Source organism: Coregonus clupeaformis, chromosome 2 (assembly GCF_020615455.1).
Source record: "Coregonus clupeaformis isolate EN_2021a chromosome 2, ASM2061545v1, whole genome shotgun sequence".
NCBI classification, from domain to species: domain Eukaryota; kingdom Metazoa; phylum Chordata; class Actinopteri; order Salmoniformes; family Salmonidae; genus Coregonus; species Coregonus clupeaformis.
The window spans coordinates 15,299,143-15,326,171 of record NC_059193.1 but is presented as its reverse complement, the minus strand read 5'-3'; the positions used below and the strand labels follow the sequence as shown (position 1 = coordinate 15,326,171).

Sequence of the window (27,029 nt, the reverse complement as noted above, 5' to 3'; positions counted from 1 at the left end):
AAACCACTAGGAGCAGAGCTCCCCTATGGGGCGGAGCTCCACGATATAGAACTGATATATCCTAACATAACTTTGTCTGGTAGAGACTCTGACCCAAAACTCTGACCCAAAACTCAAAAGGACTGACAGTGACTCCTCTGTTTCACCACGCTCACCACCGGGTCTGAGTCGCACCAAACGACGGGCATCACAAACACCAGGAATCTTCAACTTCAATTGCTCTGCCTCCACACTTAACGCTACCCCAGAAATCACTCCTTTCAATGGTGCCCTGTTCCTAAGAGCAAAGCAAGAAACAGATATTGACCCAAGTTGCGTGACACGGAGCACCAGCTCCCTCTGGTCAGAAGAAACACAAACAAATATCAGAAGTACACTACAGGTTACCTTCACTGATTCAACTGCACCCAACTCCTTTCCTACCCACCCTGAAACCACAAATGTCACTCTTCTTCCTATTTTTCTCTCCATTCCTCTTCAGAAATCCGCCTTTCTGTGTCCCTGTTCCAATATTCCTGTTCTCCCGACTTTGCTTGTGGCCCGGCGGCATCCAGACGTAACTCCATCTCATAATTGTCCTGCTCACCTCGGAAAAACGACTCTCAAACTCAACTCTGTTCTACTCCCGTCGCAGAGGAAAACCTTCTGCTCTCTGTTGGTACACACTCCAATACCGTCGTGCGCACTAGTTCACTGTGCATTGTCCCAAAGCACCAAAGTGGCTGGTTGACAACAACACCAAAAATGTGTCAGCCCGGTTACACATTGCTGGCAGATACAGGGTGTTTGATCTAGCTAGCTACAGTAATGTATTATGTTTTTTGTATTATCATGGGTAAGTCGTGGATTATAAAGGAATATGCCATCATTGTCTAAATAGTTAAATGGTTTCGAATAAACAATAAAAAAAATGTTTGAACAAAATACAAAATGGGTATTAAAGTGAACCAATCCATGTAAACGCTTTCTAACTGTATTGATTCAACACACTTATCAACTACACACCTTACATTTAGGTATTAAAGGCTCAGCCAAAGACAGTACAGTATGACACTGTGGCTCAGTTTCTATGCCAATAATGCTATCTCAGGTTATGCTTGAAATGGAGTTCAGTCCAGCTAATAATGATCTAATATTAGTAATATATTACACATATAAAGACAGGGAAATAGATACAAGTACAAGTCTTGTTGTTTGAATTGGGTAATTTTATTTCATACAAGTGAAAAATGAACATCCATGTAAATGTTTTTTAAAAAACATAACACTCCATTTTCAAATCCCAAACACACACAATATCAAGATTCACACAAACTCAGTCCAGTTATTTCCTTTTTGATCAGCTGCTTGCCTGATGAATAAAGATGGATTTGAGAAAATGGTGATAGGTTTAAGACTTGGTAAATCATTGCATCTGGAAAACAAGATTTCCTTCCATTTTAAAGGCTTCATAGAAATGCCTTACCATAGAGTCAAATGCTCACAATGTTGTTTCTATGTTTTTAAGAAGCATTTACAATGTCATGACGGGTGTGAGAGTAAATGTCCTATGAGCCTTCAAATGTATTTATTTCTTAGATTAAGTTGCTGTATCAGTTAAGTTTGTATACTCTGTAATCGAGTTGTTTTAAGTTGTACTAGATATCTGAAAGCATTACCTACTAACATAATAGAGGTGGGGAATGCACATAGGACGAAATCCAGGTTACAGCAGTAATGAAACAATGGGAGTATCCCAGCAAATATGAACAAAGCACCTTATACAGCTTGGGAATGTAGGTGGAGGACCTTTACACATGTTGTGCCATTGCACGAAGATGATAATATATCATGTTTTTCCCTTTAAATACAATTTAGGATAGTCAAGAGGCAAGTGTGTCTAATACGAGGTAGACTGAGTACACGAGCACCTAATTCCTCAAGGATGGTAGGCTACTTTGATTGAAACATGTGCATGGCTTTCATTTGCACTCCTGAGTGGCGCAGTGGTCTAAGGCACTGCATCGCAGTGCAAACTGTGCCACTAGAGATCCTGGTTCGAATCCAGGCTCTGTCGCAGCCGGCCGCGACCGGGAGACTCATGGGCGGCGCACAATTGGCCCAGCGTCGTCCAGGGTAGGGGAGGGAATGGCCGGCAGGGATGTAGCTCAGTTGATAGAGCATGGCGTTTGCAACGCCAGTGTTGTGGGTTCGATTCCCACGGGGGGCCAGTATAAAAAAAATATGTATTCACTAACTGTAAGTCGCTCTGGATAAGAGCGTCTGCTAAATGACTAAAATGTAAAATGTAAAATTTGCGTCCCTACGCTGTAGTTGCATTGATTACACATTAAAGATAGTTCACAAACTGAAACAGAGCTCCAGTTTGAAATAGCAAAAGTGCCTTCATAATGTGCAATATCTTTATTCTATTTGCTAATGATGACCCAGATGGTAAACATAGTTCTTTATCGATGTTTAGGTGGTGCTTCTGCTGCATACAGTAAACAGTAACTTTACTGAAAGTCTTACGGTAGTAGGATAGTGTCTTCTTTAGATTCAGGAAGAGTAAGGAAGAAGCAGAACTAGCATCAAATGAGTTTGTGCTATACTGTAGATTAGAAGTATCATTAAATTCCTGTTCACTATAACAGGGTCAGGGAGATAGAGAAACGAATAAAAAAGGTTGGATTCTAAAACAGTGCATTCCATCAGATGATGACGCGAAGCCACATCAGATCGAGATCGTTTGTGCATCAAATAAAATAACCTAAAGCTTTTTTTAATTAAGTGTCTCTAACGGCAGATAACTGAGATTCTGTGCAAATTGTGCAGCTTTCCTCAGCCTTAATCCTGGTTGCCAGGGACCTCTGGAGCCGACCTTCAACACTCTGCATCCGTGCTCCCGTTCCCGTTGAGTGGGTTGGGCACTGCGGAAACGCTTGGAGAGAGTGAGGCATGCGTGTCCGACTCCACACTCAGCCTAGGGTTAGGGTGGCTGACTCCGTTGGACTGTGGTGCCCATTTCTCAGGCTTCTGCTTCTCAGGCTCCTCCCCACTGTTGGAACACACAAAGGTGAGTCCTCCTTCAAAAGTCCTTGACATTTTCATACATGTGTTCTGCACCAACAAAGTATTTTAAAGAATCCTTTTGTTTGAAAATAAGCAATTACCCCCTTTTATTCTTACAGTAAAAAATACCAAAAATATGTTTTATTGTTACACACCAGATAGGTGCAGTGAAATGTGTTGTTTTACAGGGTCAGCCATAGTAGTACGGCGCCCCTGCAGCAAATTAGGGTTAAGTGGCATGCTCAAGGGCACATCGACAGGTTTTTCACCTTGTCGGCTCGGGTATTCAAACCAGAGATATTTCGTAGTTGTGCCTATCATATGTGGGCCAATTTAGCTGAAATAATTGACATGAGGATGGTCACCATAATAGATGGTACATTACCTGACAATGCATCTATTGGTGACCGGCACCTCGGAGTAGGCCTCTTTCTCAGACAAAGAAGTACGGTGCCTCCTGTCCTGCCAGGACCCTGCTTGGGGCTCTTGGACAGAGTCTGACCTGTGCCTGGCTGCTACAGCTGGGCCGGGGCCCCTTCCGCTGGGGGAGGCTGGCTCTCTGGGGCTCTGCCCAGGCCCTGGCCCTACAGGCCCATCTGGCTCTTTGCCTGAGCTGTCGGAGCTGTGGGAGCTCTGGCTGTGCCTCCCATTCAGGCTGTCAGAGGAGGACACCTTGCTTATTTGTCCGTCCCTGCTCTCATCTGAGGGAGCGAGACAAAGGGGGTTAGTAGGGACATGATGTAAGAGAACAGCATGTCCATTCTCTCTCTGTGGGTTATTATCTCCAGTAGATTACTATATGATCTAGGAGCATTAACAATCAGATGTTTGACTGGCATTTCACAAAGTAAACAGTGATGCAAGTTTTTACCAACCACACTGTAGGCCTAACATCTAACCATAGGGTCAGTACACTGTAGGTCTAACATCTAACAATAGGGTCAGTACACTGTAGGCCTAACATCTAACCATAGGGTCACTACACTGTAGGCCTAACATCTAACCATAGGGTCAGGACACTGTAGGCCTAACATCTAACCATAGGGTCAGTACACTGTAGGCCTAACATCTAACCATAGGGTCAGTACACTGTAGGCCTAACATCTAACCATAGGGTCAGTACACTGTAGGCCTAACATCTAACCATAGGGTCACTACACTGTAGGTCTAACATCTAACCATAGGGTCAGTACACTGTAGGTCTAACATCTAACAACAGGGTCAGTACACTGTAGGCCTAACATCTAACCATAGGGTCACTACACTGTAGGCCTAACATCTAACCATAGGGTCAGGACACTGTAGGCCTAACATCTAACCATAGGGTCACTACACTGTAGGCCTAACATCTAACCATAGGGTCACTACACTGTAGGCCTAACATCTAACCATAGGGTCAGGACACTGTAGGCCTAACATCTAACCATAGGGTCACTACACTGTAGGCCTAACATCTAACCATAGGGTCACTACACTGTAGGCCTAACATCTAACCATAGGGTCAGTACACTGTAGGCCTAACATCTAACCATAGGGTCAGTACACTGTAGGCCTAACATCTAACCATAGGGTCACTACACTGTAGGCCTAACATCTAACCATAGGGTCACTACACTGTAGGCCTAACATCTAACCATAGGGTCAGTACACTGTAGGCCTAACATCTAACCATAGGGTCAGTACACTCGGTTGTCCCTGGACATATTCAAAGGCAAAGATAACACATTGTTGGTATTCTAAGAACTGGTTACAAAGACTGCACTGCATAATTGTTATTGAATTCACAACATCGTGAATGTGGCTCACCACTAATAAATAGTGACAGATCATGCATGCCCTGGCCTATAGTTGAATGGTTAGAGTACTGCATGCATGTGATCATGGCAGGATGTATTGAGCCCTCTGGTGGGGATATGGAGAATAGTCAAGGCTGGAATGTGCATCTCTTTTTCAGCAAACCACTCAAATCGTCTGTGTATATACCCATTTTAGGAGAATTAAAGAAACAAACAAAACGAATGGTGTTGTTACCTCCGTCTCCAGAGTCGCAGGCCTGTTTACGTCTCCTCCTAAGGATGACCTCCAGCTCACTGCTGACAGGGCTCTTCCCTGAGGGGGACGGGACCGACTCCTGAGACCCCCGACTGGGACTCATCTTCACCGTCTCCTGGGGGTCCAGAAACACAGACAACATGCTTTACCGTTGGTAACAGATAGAATTATATAGAATATAGGTTTAATCATTTCTTAAAAGCATATATGAGCGTTTTATTATTTCTTATAATAAGGCCAATAAACTAAAAAGAAATAACATACCAGAATGCCTTTCAGTTCTTCCATGGCACTCTCCTGTGGCAGCTTTTCTTCAATTACTAGAGGTTTCTAGGGGTTAAGAGAATGTATTACTACATCAACTAAGTTAATAAACAGGACATAACACGCATTTTCTTATGTGCTCACACACACACACATCGGGCCTGGCTGGCAGCTGGTGTTAGCGTTTATCACATAGCTGGTCTATATTAGAGAGCTGGAGGCCATTTTATTGATTTTCTCCTCAAAGCCCCTCGGAGCCTGCAAGTTGTCATGGTGATTTTGTCAATCAATATAATCTAAATGAAATGAAAGCAGCAGGCATGTGGTCTCTGTCAGTCTACATTGTGAGGTAATCCATGGACCAATGTTACACAAAGAGAAAGAGCCCATGCCAAAAGCCAAACTGAAGACTGGTTTAAGTAAGAGATTAATAACAGAACTACTATAATCCATTTCACTCTAGTACCATATGATGTGGATTATCCTTGCGATGTGGGGGTTAGCATGTCGGTTTTTTGTGTGATTTTAGGATCCAGAGAGACTGTCACACAATCGATGTAAAAGTAAATATACTCACTTTTACGGCAACTCTCTTTGGGGAGACGGTCAGTCGATTAGAGAAAGATGGGTGGAGAAAAAGGGGAGTAATCAGTCGGAGGACATTAAGTAGAGTCTTTATTTCCAAAATTTTTCCAAAACAATTATTAAACAAAACATGAACTGTTGACCTTCTCACCTTAGTGTCTCCTCCCTTGACAGGCCTCAGAACCACTCCATGTTTAATCCTCTCCATCATCTCATTCACTGCCTTCACTTTGACGTCATCTGTACCTCCTTCTGCACCTCCATCTACAGGACAAGGAGAGAGACATAAGGGTTACATGGATAATATTGTAAAGATGTGTGATTTTAAAATAAGAAATTCCTCAATTATGAATGAGTATTTAAATCATATCCTCGATGTTCTATATTATTCTGGCAGGTGCAGATTTGATTCTCAGTGGTTTCAAACCTACCAGGAGCTTGCTCCAACTTCGGGGATGCCCCCTTTGAACCCTTGGATGATTTCCTCATGATTGCAATCAGTGAGCTATTGAATGAAGAGAGTATAAATTAAACTCAGTATGATTAGACAGATTGGTGGTTGGAGCTCTGCATGCAAGCCTGTACACAACATAATAATAGCCTACAGTCTTACCTGAGGGGGTTGCATCGCGATGGGGGAGGGGGTGGAGGAGGGGGAGGGGGTGGTGGTGGGGGTGGAGGGGGCTGGGGAACAGGGGCGGGGGGTGGGGCGGTCCCTGGTTCAGGGCCTGGTGAGGGCACAGTGTTCTTCTGGACCTGCAGCAGCTCTTGCACTAAAGATATAAAAGACAGGTGTGTTACATGAAGCCTGGGTCACCAGTCATTTTAACATGAGAAGATGGACAACTATCTATTCTACTGGTACCTGCTGGAGACGTATTCTTTCAAAGAGCAATAGGAATATAAGCTGTGGTTACCCACGGTGTGATGTGACTGACAGCCTGTAGGTGTTCTCCTCACCTCTTTTCTCCAGGTCACAGTTCTTCTTCTCTACGTCCTGCAGACGTCCCTCTGTCTCTCTCTTCTCTTCCTCTATCAGTTCCAGCTGGCTCTGCAGCTCTGCTGTCTGCTGTTTCAACGTGTCCTCCTGTAGCTCAGTCTCCAGAGCCTTCACCTACATGGAGATGGATGGAGACCACCCAGTGTGTTTGAGATCCAGATTTACTATAGTTCAGTTGGACTGCGCAGAATCACTGATTTATAAAATCACCTTGCACCCCGAAGGTCTACTCATTATGTGATCAAGACGAGCAATTCTGCTCTTTGCCTTGCTGAAACTACACTGATCAAAAATATAAACGCAACATGTAAAGTATTGGTCCCATGTTTCATGTGCTGAAATAAAAAATCCCAGAAATTTGCCATATGCACAAAAAGCTTATTTCTCTCAAATATTGTGCACAAATTAGTTTACATCCCTGTTAGTGAGCATTTCTTCTTTGCCAAGATAATCCATCCACCTGACAGGTGTGGCATATCAAGAAGCTGATTAAACAGCATGATCATTACACAGGGGCACCTTGTGCTGGGGACAATAAAAGGCCACTCTAAAATGTGCAGTTTTGTCACACAACACAATGCCACAGATGTCTGAAGTTTTGAGGGAACGTGCAATTGGCATGCTGACTGCAGGAATGTCCACCAGAGTTGTTGCCAGAGAATTGAGTGTTCATTTCTATACCATAAGCTGCCTCCAACGTCGTTTTAGAGAATTTGGCAGTACGTCCAACCGGCCTCACAACCGCACACCACGTGTAACCACGCCAGACCAGCGGGGGTTGAGGATTGTTTCTGTCTGTAATAAAACCCTTTGTGGGGAAAAAAACAAATTCTGAATGGCTTGGCCTGGCTCCCCAGTGGGTGGGGTTGGCTGCCAAGTGGGTGGGCCTAGGCCCTCCAAGGCCCACCCATGGCTGCACCCCTGCCCAATAATGTGAAATCCATAGATTAGGGCCTAATTAATTTATTTCAATTGACTGATTTCCTTATATGAACAGTAACTCAGTAAATCTTTGAATTTGTTGCATGTTGTGGTCAAATGTTTGTTCAGTATATATGTTTTGGTCTCTAAATTCCAAGCACCACAAGGCAAGACCATATAGGAGTGTGTTAATGTTCACTCTACAACGTTGTGAAGTGCTGTGTAAGAGAAGGCCCTTGTGATTAAACATATTGATTTGACTGAAGCCCTCCTGTTGTATCCTCCTTGTTCTTCTGAAACAACACACCCTCTCCTCTCCCTTGCCAAGGATGGGCATTTTGGAGCAAAGCTCTGCGGCACACTAAAACAGACAGCCTCAGCAGTCTGGCAGAGAGCAGGGAGTAGAAATAGTGGGATCAGATTGTCTCCCTGGTCCTAAGAATGATCAGCTTGTCTACATGGTACTCAGAAAGATCAGTTACAGAAGCTAGATCTGTCTGTCTGTCTGTCTGTCTGTAATGTAGCCTGCTGTCTGTCTGTCTGTCTGTCTGTCTGTCTTTTCTGTAGGAAAATATAATATACTGTCAGAGGGGAAGATGGTAACTTATGATCACTTGATTCAGGACAAACCAAACCACTGCCAGTTTAATTAGGGAGGAATCCTGTGGGCTGGACAGCTTTAAACAAACGCCCATCACAGCCCCTTGTCATGTGTTGTGGGTACTGGGGGTGGAGATCTGAGAGGTGATGACTTCGCAGGTTTGGCCACAGCTGGAGCCCAGTAGCTGCTGCGTGGTAAACCAGTGAGGGTAGTCAGACCACAGATATATATACTGTATCTATCTAGCAGTCACACTGGGACTGTGAGGCCTACCTTCTGGTGATGCTACCTATAACCATAGTAGTCTTGTGAGGTAGTCAGATCTACCCACCTATCTACCCACCTACCTACCTACCTACCTACCTACCACCCACCCACCCACCCACCCACACACACACACACCTACCTACCTACCTACCTACCTACCCACCCACCCACCCACCCACCCACCCACCCACCCACCCACCTACCTACCCACCCACCCACCCAAGTCTCTCCTGCTCCACAGGCTTGGTAACATTAGATATATACTGTATATCTATCTATCTACCTACCTTCTGGTGATGCAGCAGTCTCTCATGCTCCAGAGTCTTGGTAACATTAGCCACGTCCTCCAGAGCCTTGATGAGCTGAAGGCTGGGGTCAGCGTTCTGCAGCAGGATCATACTCTGTCTGTTAGCCTCTTTCTGCTTCACCAACATCTGTCGGAGGGGAGAGAAGGAATGAAGGAGGGAAGGAAGGATGAGAGAATTAATGAAGGAGGGAAGGAAGGAAAGAGAAAAGGAGGGAAGCAGAGGAGGGACTGAGGGAACGATCAGGTGTTTTAAAACACAAGACCCAGGTTCTCCAGATATGGAAGCATTAGACTGTAGCATGAAGCAGGATATGGAAGCATTAGACTGTAGCATGAAGCAGTAAGTAAGCAGGCATTGTTTTTATCTAAATGGTCTACAATAACCACAGCCTGCATTCTCCAGAGAACCCCGACTCCCTCTCCAGCCTCAGGCCAAGCAGCGTAACAGATAACAGTACACCCAACTACTGTGGCTGTGGTTCCCCCAAGCATATGTGTGTCCTTCAAAGCAGTGCTGAGTCTGTGCTTCTGCTGCTCAGTCCCCAGACCAGGACTAGTGCTGCTGCTCAGTCCCCAGACCAGGACTAGTGCTGCTGCTCAGTCCCCAGACCAGGACTAGTGCTGCTGCTCAGTCCCTAGACCAGGACTAGTGCTGCTGTCAGTCCCCAGACCAGGTCTAGTGCTGCTGCTCAGTCCCCAGACCAGGACTAGTGCTGATGCTCAGTCCCCAGACCAGGACTAGTGCTGCTGTCAGTCCCCAGACTAGGACTAGTATTGCTGCTGCTGCCAGTCCCCAGACTAGGACCAGATCTGGAGGGTTTCTGCTATTGGAGGTCAGTAAACATGCATTCAGGAAAATCTATACGCACCATTCCTCAACACAAAATTATTATTAATAATTAATTAGAAGTGAGAATATAGGTAATTGTTTATTTAAGACTAATTTGAACATTAGTAATAAATAACAATGAAGGTAATAAAATACCATTGTCACGGTTTCGGCCGAGGCTGCTCCTCCTCCTGGTTCGGGCAGGCTTCGGCGGTCGTCGTCCCCGGAGTACTAGCTGCCACCGATCTATGTTTCATGTTCGTTTGGTTTTGTCTTGATGTTGTACACCTGTGTCTAGTTAGTCCTCGTTAGTGTTCTATTTAGTTCTCGTTGTGTGTGTCTGTGTTTGTGTGTGATTGCCCATTCTGTTTTCGTGTTGGAGCTTTGTTCCTCCCTCCAGTGTTTTGGAGAGGTTTGTTTGCACATGTTTGTGCGCCGTTTATTTGACGCCTGTGTGCGCCGTGATTTTCGCCTTCGGGCTATTATGTGCTTTTCTCTTGTGGATATTGCACTAAAGTCTTTTGGACTGTACCTCTGCCTCCTGCGCTTGATTCATTCACCACACCCACCTTCAGCACCCCTGACAGAATCACACACCATCTTATGGAATCAGCAGGAGCACCCGTACCCACTCAGATCATGGAGGAGCGCCTTCGTGGTCAGGAGGATCGTATCAACCAAATCGGGCACGCCCTGGACCGAGTGATGAACACCCTCCATAGATGGGGAGACCAGCGGGGTACCCACACCCCCACCTACCGCACCATCACCATCGGTCAGCCCGCACGTCCAACTACCGGAACCCAGTGGGATTCGGCTCTCGCTCCCGAGGGCATACGACGGCACCGCTGCCGGGTGTCAGGGGTTCCTGTTACAAGTGGAACTCTACCTTGCCACCGTACACCCGGCGCCCTCGGGACACGAGAGCGTTTCCGCCCTCATCTCCTGTCTCACCGGTAAGGCGTTGGAGTGGGCTAACGCTGAGTGGAGGAAGATGGACGCCAACACCATCTCCTACGCCGAGTTCTCCCGCCGCTTCAAGGCCGTGTTTGACCATCCACCTGAGGGCAAAGCGGCGGGGGAGCGGCTAGCAGAGGTGGGACAAAGTCATTGTTATGCAAGTCACAAGTAAGTCTCAAGTCTTTGCCCTCGAGTCCCGAGTCAAGTCGAGTCAAAGATGAGGCAAGTCCCAAGTCGAGTCAAAAGTCAAAGCCATCAAGTCTCAAGTCGAGTCCAAAGTCCTACATTTTAGTTTCGAGTCATTTCAAGTCCTCTTAGCAAGCCTTTGCAAGTCATTACAAGTCCTTGTAGCAAGTCTTCTCGAGTCATAAGGCGCAAGTCCAAGTCAAGTCACGAGTCATTGATGTTAAAGTCCAAGTCGAGTTGCAAGTCTTTGTACATTTTGTCGAGTCGAGTCTGAAGTCATCAAATTCATGACTCGAGTCTGACTCGAGTCCAAGTCACATGACTCGAGTCCACACCTCTGGCGGCTAGTCCACTTAAGACAGGGGAGGAGGAGCGCACAGGCGTTTGCTTTGGAGTACCGGACTCTAGCGGCGGATGCAGGGTGGAATGAACGGGCTCTCATCGACCATTTTCGGTGTAGCCTCCGGGAGGACGTTCAACGGGAGTTGGCCTGCAGGGATACCCATCTGACTTTCGACCAGTTGGTCGATATGTCCATCCGTTTAGACACCCTGCTGGCCACCGTGGACGTCCCGAGGGGGGTCCGTCCATTCCGCCCTCCGGCACCTCCGAGCCGAGCCCTATGGAGCTCGGGGGTGCCGGCGCTAGAGAACGGAGGAGGAAGAGCCCGAGGGGGCCTGTCTCCTGCACCAAGTGCGGTCGTGGAGGGCACACTGCGGCCAGGTGCTGGGGAGGGTTCTCCGGGGAGAAGACAACAGGCCACGCACTGGGGGGGCCTCCCAGGTGAGTAGACGCCCCACTTACCCAGAGCTTTCTGTTGCGCACTTTTGTATACCTGTTGGTTTTCCACAGGTCGCACCTCATTCCCAGCATAAGGCGCTAGTAGATTCAGGCGCAGCTGGGAATTTTGTTGATCGAAAGTTTTGTTTAGAGTTAGGGATCCCTCTCCTACCTGTTGACAAACCTTTTCCCGTTCATGCCTTAGATAGCCGCCCGTTGGGGTCGGGGTTGATCAGGGAGGTCACAGCGCCACTTAGGATGTGTGCGCAGGGGGGTCATGAAGAGACTATACAGCTGTATCTGATCGACTCTCCTGCGTACCCAGTGGTGCTGGGAATTCCCTGGTTAAGCACCCATAACCCTGCTATTTCGTGGCAACAGAGGGCTCTCGATGGGTGGTCTGCTCAGTGTAAGGGGCGATGTCTGGGTGTTTCCATGGGGGCGACTTCGGTGGAAAGTCCAAACCAAGTGCCCACACTGCACATTCCGCCTGAATATGGGGATTTAGCTCTCGTGTTTAGCAAGACTAGGGCGACGCAGTTGCCTCCCCATAGACAGGGGGATTGTGCGATTGATCTCCAGGCAGGAGCAGCGCTCCCACGGAGCCATGTGTATCCTTTGTCTCAAGAGGAGAGAAAAGCTATGGAGACGTACATAGCCGAATCTTTGAGACAGGGATACATTCGGCCTTCCACTTCCCCCGCCTCTTCGAGTTTCTTTTTTGTGAAAAAGAAAGATGGAGGGTTGCGCCCGTGCATTGATTACCGTGGTCTCAATCAGATTACTGTGAAATACAGTTATCCACTCCCTCTGATTGCGACCATGACGGAGTCATTGCATGGAGCGCGGCTTTTCACAAAATTGGATCTCAGGAGCGCGTATAACTTGGTGCGCATTAGGGAGGGCGATGAATGGAAAACAGCGTTTAGTACCACGTCAGGTCATTTCGAGTATCTTGTCATGCCATATGGGTTGATGAATGCTCCATCAGTCTTCCAATCCTTCGTAGACGACATTTTCCGGGATATGCAGGGACAAGGGGTGGTCGTGTACATTGATGATATTCTGGTGTACTCGTCTACCCGAGCCGAGCATGTAACCCTGGTGCGACGTGTATTGAGGAGGCTGTTGGAGCACGACCTATATGTCAAGGCAGAGAAATGTCTGTTTTTCCAGGAGTCGGTCTCCTTTTTGGGGTATCGGTTGTCCGCGTCAGAGGTGAGAATGGAGGTGGATCGTGTGTCCGCTGTGCGTAATTGGCAAACTCCAACCACTGTAAAAGAGGTGCAGCAGTTCTTGGGCTTTGCGAATTACTACCGGAGGTTTATCCGGGGTTTTGGACAGGTGGCAGCTCCCATCACGTCCCTTCTGAAAGGGGGTCCGGTGCGCCTGCAGTGGTCAGCTGATGCGGACAGGGCCTTTAGGAGACTGAAGGACCTGTTTACGTCGGCTCCGGTGCTGGCGCATCCGGATCCCACAATTCCCTTTCAGGTTGAGGTGGACGCGTCTGAGGCTGGTATAGGGGCCGTTCTCTCTCAACGGTCCGGCTCGCCACCTAAACTCCGCCCCTGTGCTTTTTACTCCAAAAAGCTCAGCCCGGCGGAGCGTAACTATGACGTTGGGGACAGGGAGCTGTTAGCTGTAGTTCAAGCCCTTAAGGTGTGGAGGCATTGGCTTGAGGGGGCTCAACACCCTTTCCTCATTTTGACTGACCATCGGAACCTGGAGTACATCCGGGCAGCGAGGAGACTGAACCCTCGCCAGGCTCGATGGAGTATGTTTCTCACCAGGTTCGTATTTAAAATCACGTACATCCCTGGGTCCCAGAATGGTAAGGCAGATGCACTGTCCCGGCGGTATGACACGGAGGGAGAGGTCCGTTGAGCCTACTCCCATACTACCGGAGTCTTGCCTTGTGGCACCGGTGGTGTGGGAGGTCGATGCCGAGATCGAGCGAGCGTGCGTGCACTCGACCCCAGCCCTCCACAATGTCCTGAGGGTCGGAGGATGCTCCGCTCGAGATTCGGGATCGACTCATTTACTGGGCTCACACGTCACCCTCCTCTGGACATCCGGATATTGGCCGGAAAGTGCATTGCCTTAGCACTAAATACTGGTGGCCTACTTTGGCTAGGGATGTGAGGGTTTACGTCTCCTCCTGCTCGGTGTGCGCCCAGTGTAAGGCGCCCGACATCTGCCCAGGGGTAAGTTACAGCCCCTACCCGTTCCACAACGACCATGGTCCCACCTCTCGGTGGATTTTGTAACAGACCTTCCCCTCTCTCAGGGGAATACCACCATCCTGGTCGTTGTGGACCGGTTCTCTAAGGCCTGTCGTCTTCTCCCTATGTCGGGTCTTCCTACTGCCCTACAGACCGCTGAGGCCCTATTTACCCACGTCTTCCGGCATTACGGGGTCCCCGAGGATATAGTGTCTGATCGAGGCCCCCAGTTTACCTCCCGGGTGTGGAGAGCGTTTATGGAGCGTTTGGGGGTCTCGGTTAGCCTTACCTCGGGGTACCACCCGGAGAGTAACGGGCAGGTAGAACGTGTCAACCAGGATGTGGGTAGGTTTCTGAGGTCGTATTGCCAGGACCGGCCTGAGGAGTGGGCGCGTTACATTCCCTGGGCCGAGATGGCCCAGAACTCTCTCCGCCACTCCTCTACCAACCTAACCCCTTTCCAATGTGTATTAGGTTACCAGCCGGTTCTGGCACCGTGGCAGCAGAGCCAGATCGAGGGCCCCTGCGGTGGATGATTGGATGAGGCGCTCGGAAGAGACGTGGAACGCTGCCCACGTCCACCTGCAGCGGGCCGCCTTCGTCACAAGGCGAGCGCCGATCTCCACCGCAGTGAGGGGCCGGTGTACGCACCCGGAGATCGAGTCTGGCTCTCTACCAGAAACCTACCCCTCCGCCTGCCCTGCCGGAAGCTGGGTCGGCGGTTTGTGGGGCCCTTTAAAGTCCTGAGAAGATTGAACGAGGGTGTGTTATAAGTTACATCTACCTGTTGAATATAAGAATATTAACCCCTCGTTCCATGTGTCTCTTCTCAGGCCGGTGGTAGCTGGTCCACTCCAGGACAATGAGATAGGAGAGACTCCTCCGCCCCCATTGGACATCGAGGGGGCTCCGGCGTACACCGTTCGGTCCATCTTGGACTCCAGACGCCGGATGGGGGGTCTCCAGTATCTCGTGGAGTGGGAGGGGTACGGATCCGGAGGAGCGGTGCTGGGTGCCGCGGAGGGACATCCTAGACCCATCTCTCCTGTCGGAGTTCCACCGGGACCATCCCGCGCGCCCTGCTCCGCGTCGTCCCCGAGGCCGGGGTCGGCGCACGGCTGGAGCCGCGCGTCAAGGGGGGGGTACTGTCACGGTTTCGGCCGAGGCTGCTCCTCCTCCTGGTTCGGGCAGGCTTCGGCGGTCGTCGTCCCCGGAGTACTAGCTGCCACCGATCTATGTTTCATGTTCGTTTGGTTTTGTCTTGATGTTGTACACCTGTGTCTAGTTAGTCCTCGTTAGTGTTCTATTTAGTTCTCGTTGGTGTGTGTCTGTGTTTGTGTGTGATTGCCCATTCTGTTTTCGTGTTGGAGCTTTGTTCCTCCCTCCAGTGTTTTGGAGAGGTTTGTTTGTGCACCGTTTATTTGACGCCTGTGTGCGCCGTGATTTTCGCCTTCGGGCTATTATGTGCTTTTCTCTTGTGGATATTGCACTAAAGTCTTTTGGACTGTACCTCTGCCTCCTGCGCTTGATTCATTCACCACACCCACCTTCAGCACCCCTGACAACCATATTCTCAGAGAACATTTGGAGATGTTAGCTATCACACTTAGAGAATGACAACAAACATTTGTACAAGTGATTAATTAACATGGTGCTTTAAGACTTCATACAGTACACTGCCATTATCCCAGTCATCATGTCTGATATGAGTCTTCCCCTGCCTGCCTGTCTGTCTGCCTGTCTGTCTGTCTACCTCGTGGGCATACGTCTCAGCCTTCACCCTCAGGCTCTGCTCCAAATCCAGCTGCTCCTTCATCTCCTCATACTCTGTAGTAGCCATCACAGACACTGAAGAGAGAGAGAGAGAGATGGAGAGAGAGAGATGGAGAGAGAGAGAGAGAGAGAGATGGAGATGAGAGAGAGATGAAGAGAGAGAGAGAGAGAGAGAGATGGTCAGGGAGGATGGTCTAATTGAAAGCCCAAACCTGTTTACAGACCACTGTAATACAGTAACAGCAGTGGAGAAAGAAGAGGGGCATCTGTGGTGCAGCCCCCTCTCTACCATGATGATGTCTCTGAAGGGAATATTGTGGAGCAGTAGCATGCCCTCGACAGATGATTAAGGAGGGTGAGCAGGGTGTGTGTGTCTCTGTGTGTGTGTGTGTTCATGTGGGTTGGGAGGGAGGGTCTTTCCGGGAAGACAGCCAGCTGCCAGATGCACAGCCAGCCACACACACCCACATGTATTACCTCATAGACAGATGACATGAGATTAGTATAGCCCTGGTGGCAGCACCTCACAGACGCATCTCTCTATATACAGTACTACTGGTATAAATGTAACTGTCCCGATGACTCCTGTACCATTTTCCCCTGGTCTATACATTCTGCAGTACATATGATGAACAGTAGCCAACCAGAAACATATGAACACAGTGGGTAGTGGGTAGACTGTCATGTAACTCACCTCTATTGATATGAACACAGTGGGTAGTGGGTAGACTGTCATGTAACTCACCTCTATTGATATGAACACAGTGGGTAGTGGGTAGACTGTCATGTAACTCACCTCTATTGATATGAACACAGTGGGTAGTGGGTAGACTGTCATGTAACTCACCTCTATTGATATGAGCACAGTGGGTAGTGGGTAGACTGTCATGTAACTCACCTCTATTGATATGAACACAGTGGGTAGTGGGTAGACTGTCATGTAAATCACCTCTATTGAACCTCTTGATGATCTTGCTTTGCTGCTCGATGGTTTTGCGAAGCTCCTTCATTTCAGCCTGCTCCTTCTCAGCCTACAAAAAAACATTTAGAACAGAGGTGAAAGGCTGGTAAAACATAAACAGCCAAGGTTTTATGGTGCTTCAACGTGACTGAGAATATAATTACACTGAACAAAAAATAGAAACGCAACATGTAAAGTGTTGGTCCCATGTTTCATGTGCTGAAATAATACATCCCAGAAATTGTCCATACGCACATAAAGCTTATTTCTCTCAGATTTTGTGCACAAATTAGTTTACATCCCTGTTAGTGAGCATTTCTACTTTGCCAAGATAATCCATCCACCTGACAGGTGTGGCATATCAAGAAGCTGATTAAACAGCATGATCATTACACAGGTGCTCCTTGTGCTGGGGACAATAAAAGGCCAACTCTAAAATGTGCAGTTTTGTCACACAACACAATGCCACAGATGTCTCAAGTTGAGGGAGCGTGCAATTAGCATCCTGACTGCAGGAATGTCCACCAGAGCTGTTGCCAGATATTTCAATGTTAATTTCTCTGCCATAAGCTGCCTCCAACGTCGTTTTAGAGAATTTGGCAGTACATCCAACCGGCCTCATAACCACAGACCTTGTGTAATCATGCCAGCCCAGGACCTCCACATCCGGCTTCGTCACCTGCGGGATGGTCTGAGACGAGCCACCCCGACAGCTGATGAAACTGTGAGTTTGCACAACCGAAGGATTTCTGCACAAACTGTCAGAATAAGCTATGAACAACGAACAGAATTGCATTTTATCGATGGCAATTTGAATGCACAGAGATACCGTGATGAGATCCTGAGGCCCATTGTCGTGCCATTCATCCGCCACCATCACCTCATGTTTCAGCATGATAATGCACAGCCCCATGTCGCAAGGATCTGTACACAATTTCTGGAAGCTGAAAATGTCCCAGGTCTTCAATGGCCTGCATACTCACCAGACATGTCACCCATTGGGCATGTTTGGGATGCTCTGGATCGACGTGTACGACAGCGTGTTCCAGTTCCTGCCAATATCCAGCAACGTCGCACAGCGACGTGGGACAACATTCCACAGGCCACAATCAACAGCCCAGTCAACTCTATGCGAAGGAGATGTGTCGCGCTGCATGAGGCAAAATGGTGGTCACACCAGATACTGACTGGTTTTATGATGCACTCCCCTACCTTTTTTTAAAGGTATCTGTGACCAACAGATGCATATCTGTATTCCCAGTCATGTGAAATCCATAGATTAAGGCCTAATGAATATACATGGATCTGCATGGAGGAATAGGCCAAAATACCAGCAACAGTGTGTGAAAACCTTGTGAAGACTTACAGAAAACGTTTGACCTGTGTCATTGCCAACAAAGGGTACAGTGGGGAAAAAAAGTATTTAGTCAGCCACCAATTGTGCAAGTTCTCCCACTTAAAAAGATGAGAGAGGCCTGTAATTTTCATCATAGGTACACGTCAACCATGACAGACAAAATGAGAATTTTTTTCCCAGAAAATCACATTGTAGGATTTTTAATGAATTTATTTGCAAATTATGGTGGAAAATAAGTATTTGGTCAATAACAAAAGTTTCTCAATACTTTGTTATATACCCTTTGTTGGCAATGACACAGGTCAAACGTTTTCTGTAAGTCTTCACAAGGTTTTCACACACTGTTGCTGGTATTTTGGCCCATTCCTCCATGCAGTTCTCCTCTAGAGCAGTGATGTTTTGGGGCTGTCGCTGGGCAACACGGACTTTCAACTCCCTCCAAAGATTTTCTATGGGATTGAGATCTGGAGACTGGCTAGGCCACTCCAGGACCTTGAAATGCTTCTTACAAAGCCACTCCTTCGTTGCCCGGGCGGTGTGTTTGGGATCATTGTCATGCTGAAAGACCCAGCCACGTTTCATCTTCAATGCCCTTGCTGATGGAAGGAGGTTTTCACTCAAAATCTCATGATACATGGCCCCATTCATTCTTTCCTTTACACGGATCAGTCGTCCTGGTCCCTTCGCAGAAAAACAGCCCCAAAGCATGATGTTTCCACCCCCATGCTTCACAGTAGGTATGGTGTTCTTTGGATGCAACTCAGCATTCTTTTTCCTCCAAACACGACGAGTTGAGTTTTTACCAAAAAGTTATATTTTGGTTTCATCTGACCATATGACATTCTCCCAATCCTCTTCTGGATCATCCAAATGCACTCTAGCAAACTTCAGACGGGCACTGGCTTAAGCAGGGGGACACGTCTGGCACTGCAGGATTTGAGTCCCTGGCTGCGTAGTGTGTTACTGATGGTAGGCTTTGTTACTTTGGTCCCAGCTCTCTGCAGGTCATTCACTAGGTCCCCCCGTGTGGTTCTGGGATTTTTGCTCACCGTTCTTGTGATCATTTTGACCCCACGGGGTGAGATCTTGCGTGGAGCCCCAGATCGAGGGAGATTATCAGTGGTCTTGTATGTCTTCCATTTCCTAATAATTGCTCCCACAGTTGATTTCTTCAAACCAAGCTGCTTACCTATTGCAGATTCAGTCTTCCCAGCCTGGTGCAGGTCTACAATTTTGTTTCTGGTGTCCTTTGACAGCTCTTTGGTCTTGGCCATAGTGGAGTTTGGAGTGTGACTGTTTGAGGTTGTGGACAGGTGTATTTTATACTGATAACAAGTTCAAACAGGTGCCATTAATACAGGTAACGAGTGGAGGACAGAGGAGCCTCTTAAAGAAGAAGTTACAGGTCTGTGAGAGCCAGAAATCTTGCTTGTTTGTAGGTGACCAAATACTTATTTTCCACCATAATTTGCAAATAAATTCATAAAAAATCCTACAATGTGATTTTCTGGATTTTCTTTTCTCAATTTGTCTGTCATAGTTGATGTGTACCTATGATGAAAATTGCAGGCCTCTCTCATCTTTTTAAGTGGGAGAACTTGCACAATTGGTGGCTGACTAAATACTGTTTTCCCCCACTGTATATAACAAAGTATTGAGAAACTTTTGTTATTGACCAAATACTTATTTTCCACCATAATTTGCAAATAAATTCATTAAAAATCCTACAATGTGATTTTCTGGATTTTTTTTCTCTCATTTTGTCTGTCATAGTTGACGTGTACCTATGATGAAAATTACAGGCCTCTCTCATCTTTTTAAGTGGGAGAACTTGCACAATTGGTGGCTGACTAAATACTTTTTTTCCCCCACTGTATTTCAGTTGACTGATTTCTTTATATGAACAGTAAGTCGTTTATATTTTTGATCAGTGTACATATCAAAACTATGAAAAAACTAGACAGATATTCTGCATTCATGCTTACATAATATAACACAAGTCCTCTCGCCAGCCCTCAGAATCCCACCCAAAACAGACAGTCCTCCTGTGAGTTACTGATTACCAGGCCTGGTAGTTGGTACTCACCAGGGCTGTTAGCTCTTCAACCTGTCTCTGCTGCTCCTGAAGCTGACAGGCAAGCCTCTTCTTCTCCTCCAGCAGACTGCTCACTGTCTCCTGGAGCTCTGGAGCGGAATAAAGAGGTTTCCTGTGTGACACTACGTGATGACATCTCTTCGCTACTTCTAATATTCTGACATATAGCTCTATTACTCTAACATTTGGACATTTTAACATGTTTTATCTTGCTACTAGAAAGACCATTAGAAAAAAACAACAGAAAGGTGAATCTTAATATGCTGTACAGGAACAACATCATTTCATTGCAGTCAGTCCATAACCCTGTCAAGACAAAGGATTTGATATAGCGTTGACCTGCTGTTGGTACTGGCTGTACGGGTCAGGGCTGGTGTCCTGTGTGTCTGTCTGTGTACGGGTCTGGTAGCTACCTGGTACTGTCTGTGTACGGGTCTGATAGCTACCTGGTACTGTCTGTGTACGGGTCTGGTAGCTACCTGGTACTGTCTGTGTACGGGTCTGATAGCTACCTGGTACTGTCTGTGTATGGGTCTGGTAGCTACCTTTAACCTGCTGTTGGTACTGGCTGTACGGGTCAGGGCTGGTGTCCTGTATGTCTGTCTCCTCTTCCAGAGGAATGCAGTCTGTAATGCTAGGCAGCATCTCATCCAGACAGGGTCGAGACGACAGGCTCAGATACTTCAGCTTCCTGTTCTCACTGTTCAACTGGGGGACAAACAACACACACTGGATTATATGTGATAAAGACAGATGGTATAAAGCTGACAACAGAGGCCAATAGCACACAGCAACATACACTGATTTAGCATGTTGTCTGTTTGTAATATTGTAAGATATGTATGTACTGTAACCTACACATCAGAGGCTTATGGAAATAAACATTATGCACACAAGCATGTAAAAATGACCAACATTGATTTGAATCACCTCCACCTGGCAGGGCCCAGGGTGTTAACTACTAAGTCAAGCAGTGTCAGGCTCTTACCTTGGTGGCAAGGGCCTCAGCATTCTCTCTGCAGGATTTCTCTATCTCCAGCTGAGTCTGTAGGACGCTCACCTCCTCGATCACCATTTGGGAAACTGGAATACAAAAAACAGGTAGTTTTATTGTTTTATGGTATGATTTGACTCATATTTTAAAGAATGAATGACTGACTGACTGAATAAATGAATGAATGAATGAATGAATGAATGAATGAAAGAATGAATGGGTGAATGACTGAATAAATGAATGAATGACTGAATGAATGACTGAATGACTAAATGAATGAATGACTGACTGAATAAATGAATGAATTAATGAATGACTGACTGACTGAACGAATGACTGACTGAATAAATGAATGAATGACTGACCGAATGACTGACGGAATAAATGAATGAATGAATGACTGAATAAATGAATGAATGACTGAATGAATTACTGAATGACTGACTGAATAAATGAATGAATGACTGACTGATGAATAAATGAATGAATAACTGAATTAATTAATGACTGAATGAATTAATTAATGACAGAATAAACAAATGAATGAATGACTGAATGAATGACTGACTGAATAAATGGATGAATGACTGAATGAATGAATGACTGAAAGAATGACTGACTAAATGAATGACTGACTGAATGAATGACTGAATGAATGAATAAATGAATGAATGACTGAATGACTGAATGAATGACTGAATGACTGAATGAATGACTGACTGAATAAATGAATGACTGAATAAATGAATGAATGACTGAATGAATGACTGAATAAATGAATGAATGACTGAATTATTGAGCTATTCAGTTTCACTCTATTTCTCCTTCTCCCTATTGAGATATTCAGTTTCACTCTATTTCTCCTTCTCCTTATTGAGCTATTCAGTTTCACTCTATTTCTCCTTCTCCCTATTGAGATATTCAGTTTCACTCTATTTCTCCTTCTCCCTATTGAGATATTCAGTTTCACTCTATTTCTCCTTCTCCTTATTGAGATATTCAGTTCCACTCTATTTCTCCTTCTCCCTATTGAGATATTCAGTTTCACTCTATTTCTCCTTCTCCTTATTGAGATATTCAGTTCCACTCTGGCGACAGACAGAACAGTAGCAGGGTCCATGTGACATGCTGATGGAGCCAGATCATGTTGCATTGGAGACCAGGAAGGCTCCGGCTCTTTTTTCATTGGAATTCATTAGTATTTCCTCTAGCTACTAAATACTCCAAATCAGATTAACTAAGGCCCATGTGGTTCCATTGAAAATGTAAGCTTATCCTGAATTTGTGCCAGTATTTCTGTTGCAAAACATAGGCTACAGTACTTTAAATGATCTTAGAATTTTTCGCTAACAAATTAGATTGGGTGCTGCTGTTGTCAGGAAAAGAGGTGCAATCATTCTCCCATATGCACATACTCATTACCTATTGGCACACCCAGAACACCCAAGATGGCCATCATTGGTTAACTATTGAAATGCTCCCTACACATCTTAGTATATAGTGTGTATACTACTACAGTACCTCTAGCCTCCAAACTGGCCCCTCAAGGGAGAATCTGGTTTCATCTGTTTCACCGTGACACCCATCCAACTAGGGGTACAACAGCCTAGTCTGCTAAACTCCTCCTGTCCTCTGTGTTCTGCCGAAGCATCCACTGTGTTTATTCATGTGCTATATTGTTCCGTTGCAAAAACACAAAATCTTAACGCAATATAATTTTTTTTAATGCTTATTCATTCATTTGCTTTAACGCCTTCTGAACACACATGCCTCTGCATATTATCCACAGCTTGATTACACCATGTTTATAAAGAAGTAGGTCAATCCTAACCCTGGTGTCTGACACTGAGCATGCATGAGTCAGTGAGAATTCTGGGAAAGGGGATAGGTGATTGTGCTTGTTATCACGCTTGGGAGCAGTAGGAAAGGTCTGCAGTTCACACACACACATGATGACAGGCTGATCTCTATAGCTGCCCCACAGTTAAACTAGTCCTCTCGGACTCCCTGGATAGTGGATCTCCACATGTACAGTATTTTCTGTAATGAGACTAGTGAAAGAGCAGAGCTGGAGGGCTGTGTGTCTGTCTTGTTGTAGAGATTCTAGGTCAATAACTACTCTACGCTTAAATGCTCCATGAGCTGAATGCTGTCCCCAAAAACCTGCCTTTAACATGGTGTCGTTCTCTGTAGAGGAGCTCCGAGGAAGTCAGTGTTTGCGTCCCAAATGGCACCCTATTCCCTACATAGTGCACTACTTTTGACCAGAGAATGGCACCCTATTCCCTACATAGTGCACTACTTTTGACCAGAGAATGGCACCCTATTCCCTACATAGTGCACTACTTTTGACCAGAGAATGACACCCTATTCCCTACATAGTGCACTACATTTGATCAGGGCCCTGGGAATAGGGTGTAATTTGGGACGCAGGCAGAGACTTACTCAGAATTCCTCTACAGAGGCAGCAGAATCTTATCCTAGTCACTGTATTGTAGGGGAAATATAAGCCTGCTTTCTGTTTCCCCAACAGAGACCAAGCATTTACCGCTGTCAGGAGGGAGAGGAGCTAAGCTAGGCCAATCAGCAGGGACATTTGCAGCGTCATGCTGGCTCGCTGGCTCACTGCGTCAAAGAAGTACAGTATCAACGCTGCAGGCCTGAGTCTGCTTGTTTGTCAGCGATGAGGTCTTGGAAGTATTATTGTTGTTTGAATGTAATCAGCCATCTTTTGGTCCTAGCAAAGCAAATAGCTATAGTCTTATCATTTCAGGATTTCAGCATTATAGAAAATAAGCTATCTTCATCTTCAGAGATTATATAGCCAATGGTAATTGTATGATACATTGTAGTTACTAATATTAAGTGCAAGTCAACTTGAAATTATATTTTAAAAGCTTATTTCCCTATATTGACTTGAGTATAATGTAGCTATAAAATATACAGTATCACTCTGAGTGAAGGGCCACAATAGAACACAGGAGTAGCCCCTCTCATTCTCTAGTAATGAATCATTCATAACTGAGGATTTGAATAATGCAGTGAAATAACATGAGGTGTTGGCGTGGTGTCTGTGTTCCTCCCCAGAGAGATGAATGAATGACAACCACAGCAGGGGACAGAGGAGAGACACAGTCCACCGATTATAATAAGACCTGGTCATTATTACATGTTTAGTCAGCTAGGAGACGCTCTTATGCAGAGCGACTTACAGTTTAGTGAGTGCATACATTTTTCATACTGGCCCCCCCCATGGGAATCGAACCCACAACCCTGGCGTTTGCAAGCGCCATGCTCTACCAACTGAGCTAAAGGAGGCCTAATAACACATTCTTTATTTTTGCCCTGGCTGAAGACTCCTATGGTGTCTAGGAGTCTACAGTCACAATTCAGGGCAACCTTTCTTTAATTATCTATCGTTTAGGTTAAAGGCCAGCAAACAAAATAGGTTATTTCTCTGTTTAAAGACCGTCCGTCTGTGAAGCTGAAACTGGTCAGCAGAATTGGCTCCAGCTTGGTTGAGGAGAGAGACACACGTCTAACTTGATGAGGTCATGTAAGAACTGCAAAATGATTTGACGCTGCACTTCAAAAGGTAAACACTAGCATGATTCACCTATCCTACAAAAGTGTCAAGCAGAAGCATTTCAGGAACTTGACTTGTATTGATCCAGCCAACCATTTGAACAAAATGCTGATGACGTATCCTATAATTCAACATTCCCAAAGACAGCTAGCTGAAAGCTGTGAGTAAGTAGGACGACAACAACCTTGTCATGCTAATGTTACACTGAACTTTAAACCTACAGTATACTGTAGCTGTGAATGTTGAATGATTATTGTCTTTCTTACCTCGCATAATGATATCAGGCAGTCTGTCAGCGCTCCAGCACTCAACCCTGTAACCTCGTTCCTTACCAAATCAATTGTTAATGGAGCTACTGTAGTATGTTATTACATGTTGCTAGGAAGAACTGGGCAGGGTCACCAATACACAAATCCATGACTATGGTTGGCTGAGGCTCTGAGTAGTCATGGAAACTGGGATACCTTCTTAAACACACCCCTTTAGGAGCCAGCTTGGAGAAGCTGTCATCACCAGAGGGGTGTGTAGAGAGGTGTGAAGAAGGGTCATGTTTGTAACACTAGTGTAAAATGTCTGTGTGTCACTCTCTGGGACTCACCTCTCTTGATGTGTTTCAGCTGGCTCTCTGCTTCATCTCTCTCTTCAGTCAGTCTCTTGCACTGAGGAACAGGAATGAATGGGGTCACGTTCTACAATCATATGCAGGTCACAAATAAACTAACACAAATAGATCTCCATGCACAATCCATTTAAGTGTAGTTAATTGATTACAGTAATCCTTGGTCCTTCATTGTTGTAGGGTACTGGACTCACTAGACCATGAGACTTTCCTTCTGTCAACACACTGTTCCAAAAAACATTTTAGTCATTTAGCAGACACTGTTATCCAGAGCAACTTACAGTAGTGAGTGCATACATTTTCATACTGGTCCCGCCATGGGAATTGAACACACAACCCTGGCGTTGCAAGCGCTGTGCTCTACCAACTGAGCCACATGGGACTCCTGTGATCTGCTGTAGGAATATCTCGCTATAGTTTCAGTTTGTTGGACAGACAAGGGAGAGGCTTCTACATGGTTTATATATGCCACTTAGTAATGGGTGGTCAGAGTATACGGAGTTCCTCTGAGATATTGGTAATAGTGTAGATGGAAAACAATGGTACTTCTACAATTCAGAGTACATTCAATAGGTAGTATGTGGCCTATATTGGGTCATTATCCGTTAAGGCAGGATAGACCTAGATTTCCTTACCAATTATTCTATAACAGCCAAAGGAAGCTCTTCCCTAACATCTGTGTATTTCTGCAAGGCCCCTAGCTCTGCCAGGGACGTTCTGATCAGAAATGGCCTTGATTAGCCTATTGTCCCAGTTTCACCCACTTTCTGCTACAGATTAAAAATAAATAAACAGTAGTAGCACCACTGTTTTAAATAGGCCCACTGTGTAATCATGCTTGAAATAACATTTTCTTTATAGATATTTAAAAATATGCAAAGGTTTAAGAAATAGGGCTACTTGGTGGGACCTTTTAGTCAAGGCCTAATGTAATAAATGTATGTGTGCATAGATTTATAGTGAATAGATTATTGCATTTCTAGAAACAACAAATTAGGTAGTACTGAAATAAAAAAGGTGTCAAAATGACATATACAATCTAATACGATGCACCAAATAACCAAACCTCTAATCTGGTTTGTTCAACTGAGATCCAATCATTATTAGTTTAACTGCCAAAATCTCGACGACACCGGGCTTTCCTATCAATGGCAATAGCGAGATTTTGGGAGGGGTCGGCCCTTTGATTTCTCGCAGCATAGCCTATCTACGCCTAAGAATAATGTGCAGGGGGAAAATAAAACATGTAACCTTGACCTCGTTATGTCTACTATGTTACTTCTGTAATCATTGACAAAGGTCTAAAATACATGTAACAGAAGAGCATCCATTACCTGCATTTTCTGGGTATCTCTCGCCTCCGTCCCACATCCTTCCATCTGCACCAGCCCCGATGATGAAGACGGTAGCATTATAACCCCCGCCGATTACTAATCTAATATCGTGGACTGTATGATATCGTATTATAGAACTAAAAAATTACTAGGCTACTGGCAAGTCCGCTGATACGTCTTAGAGAGAAAGATCATTTTATATCTATAGGGGATGGAGAAGACTGCTCCTTCTGTTCCGGCACACTGGATCCTTTCGCTGATAGCAGCGCCTGCCCGGGTCCCCCC

General features: G+C 45.9%; 1 protein-coding gene across 1 annotated transcript; it reads right to left on the bottom strand.

Annotated features, from left to right (window-relative positions):
• Positions 1–2,296: 2,296 nt before the first annotated feature.
• LOC121530776 (shootin-1) lies at positions 2,297–27,029 on the bottom strand. Its single transcript, XM_041836010.1, has 17 exons — positions 26,745–27,029; positions 25,390–25,450; positions 21,200–21,294; positions 20,757–20,919; positions 20,203–20,300; positions 16,748–16,829; positions 15,779–15,873; positions 9,029–9,175; positions 6,913–7,066; positions 6,566–6,725; positions 6,384–6,457; positions 6,104–6,216; positions 5,945–5,959; positions 5,368–5,433; positions 5,083–5,218; positions 3,437–3,752; positions 2,297–3,037 (listed from the first exon to the last, which is right to left on the bottom strand). The coding sequence occupies exons 1-17, from the start codon at positions 26,820–26,822 to the stop codon at positions 2,863–2,865; spliced, it is 2,028 nt and encodes a 675-aa protein (XP_041691944.1). The 5' UTR covers positions 26,823–27,029; the 3' UTR covers positions 2,297–2,862.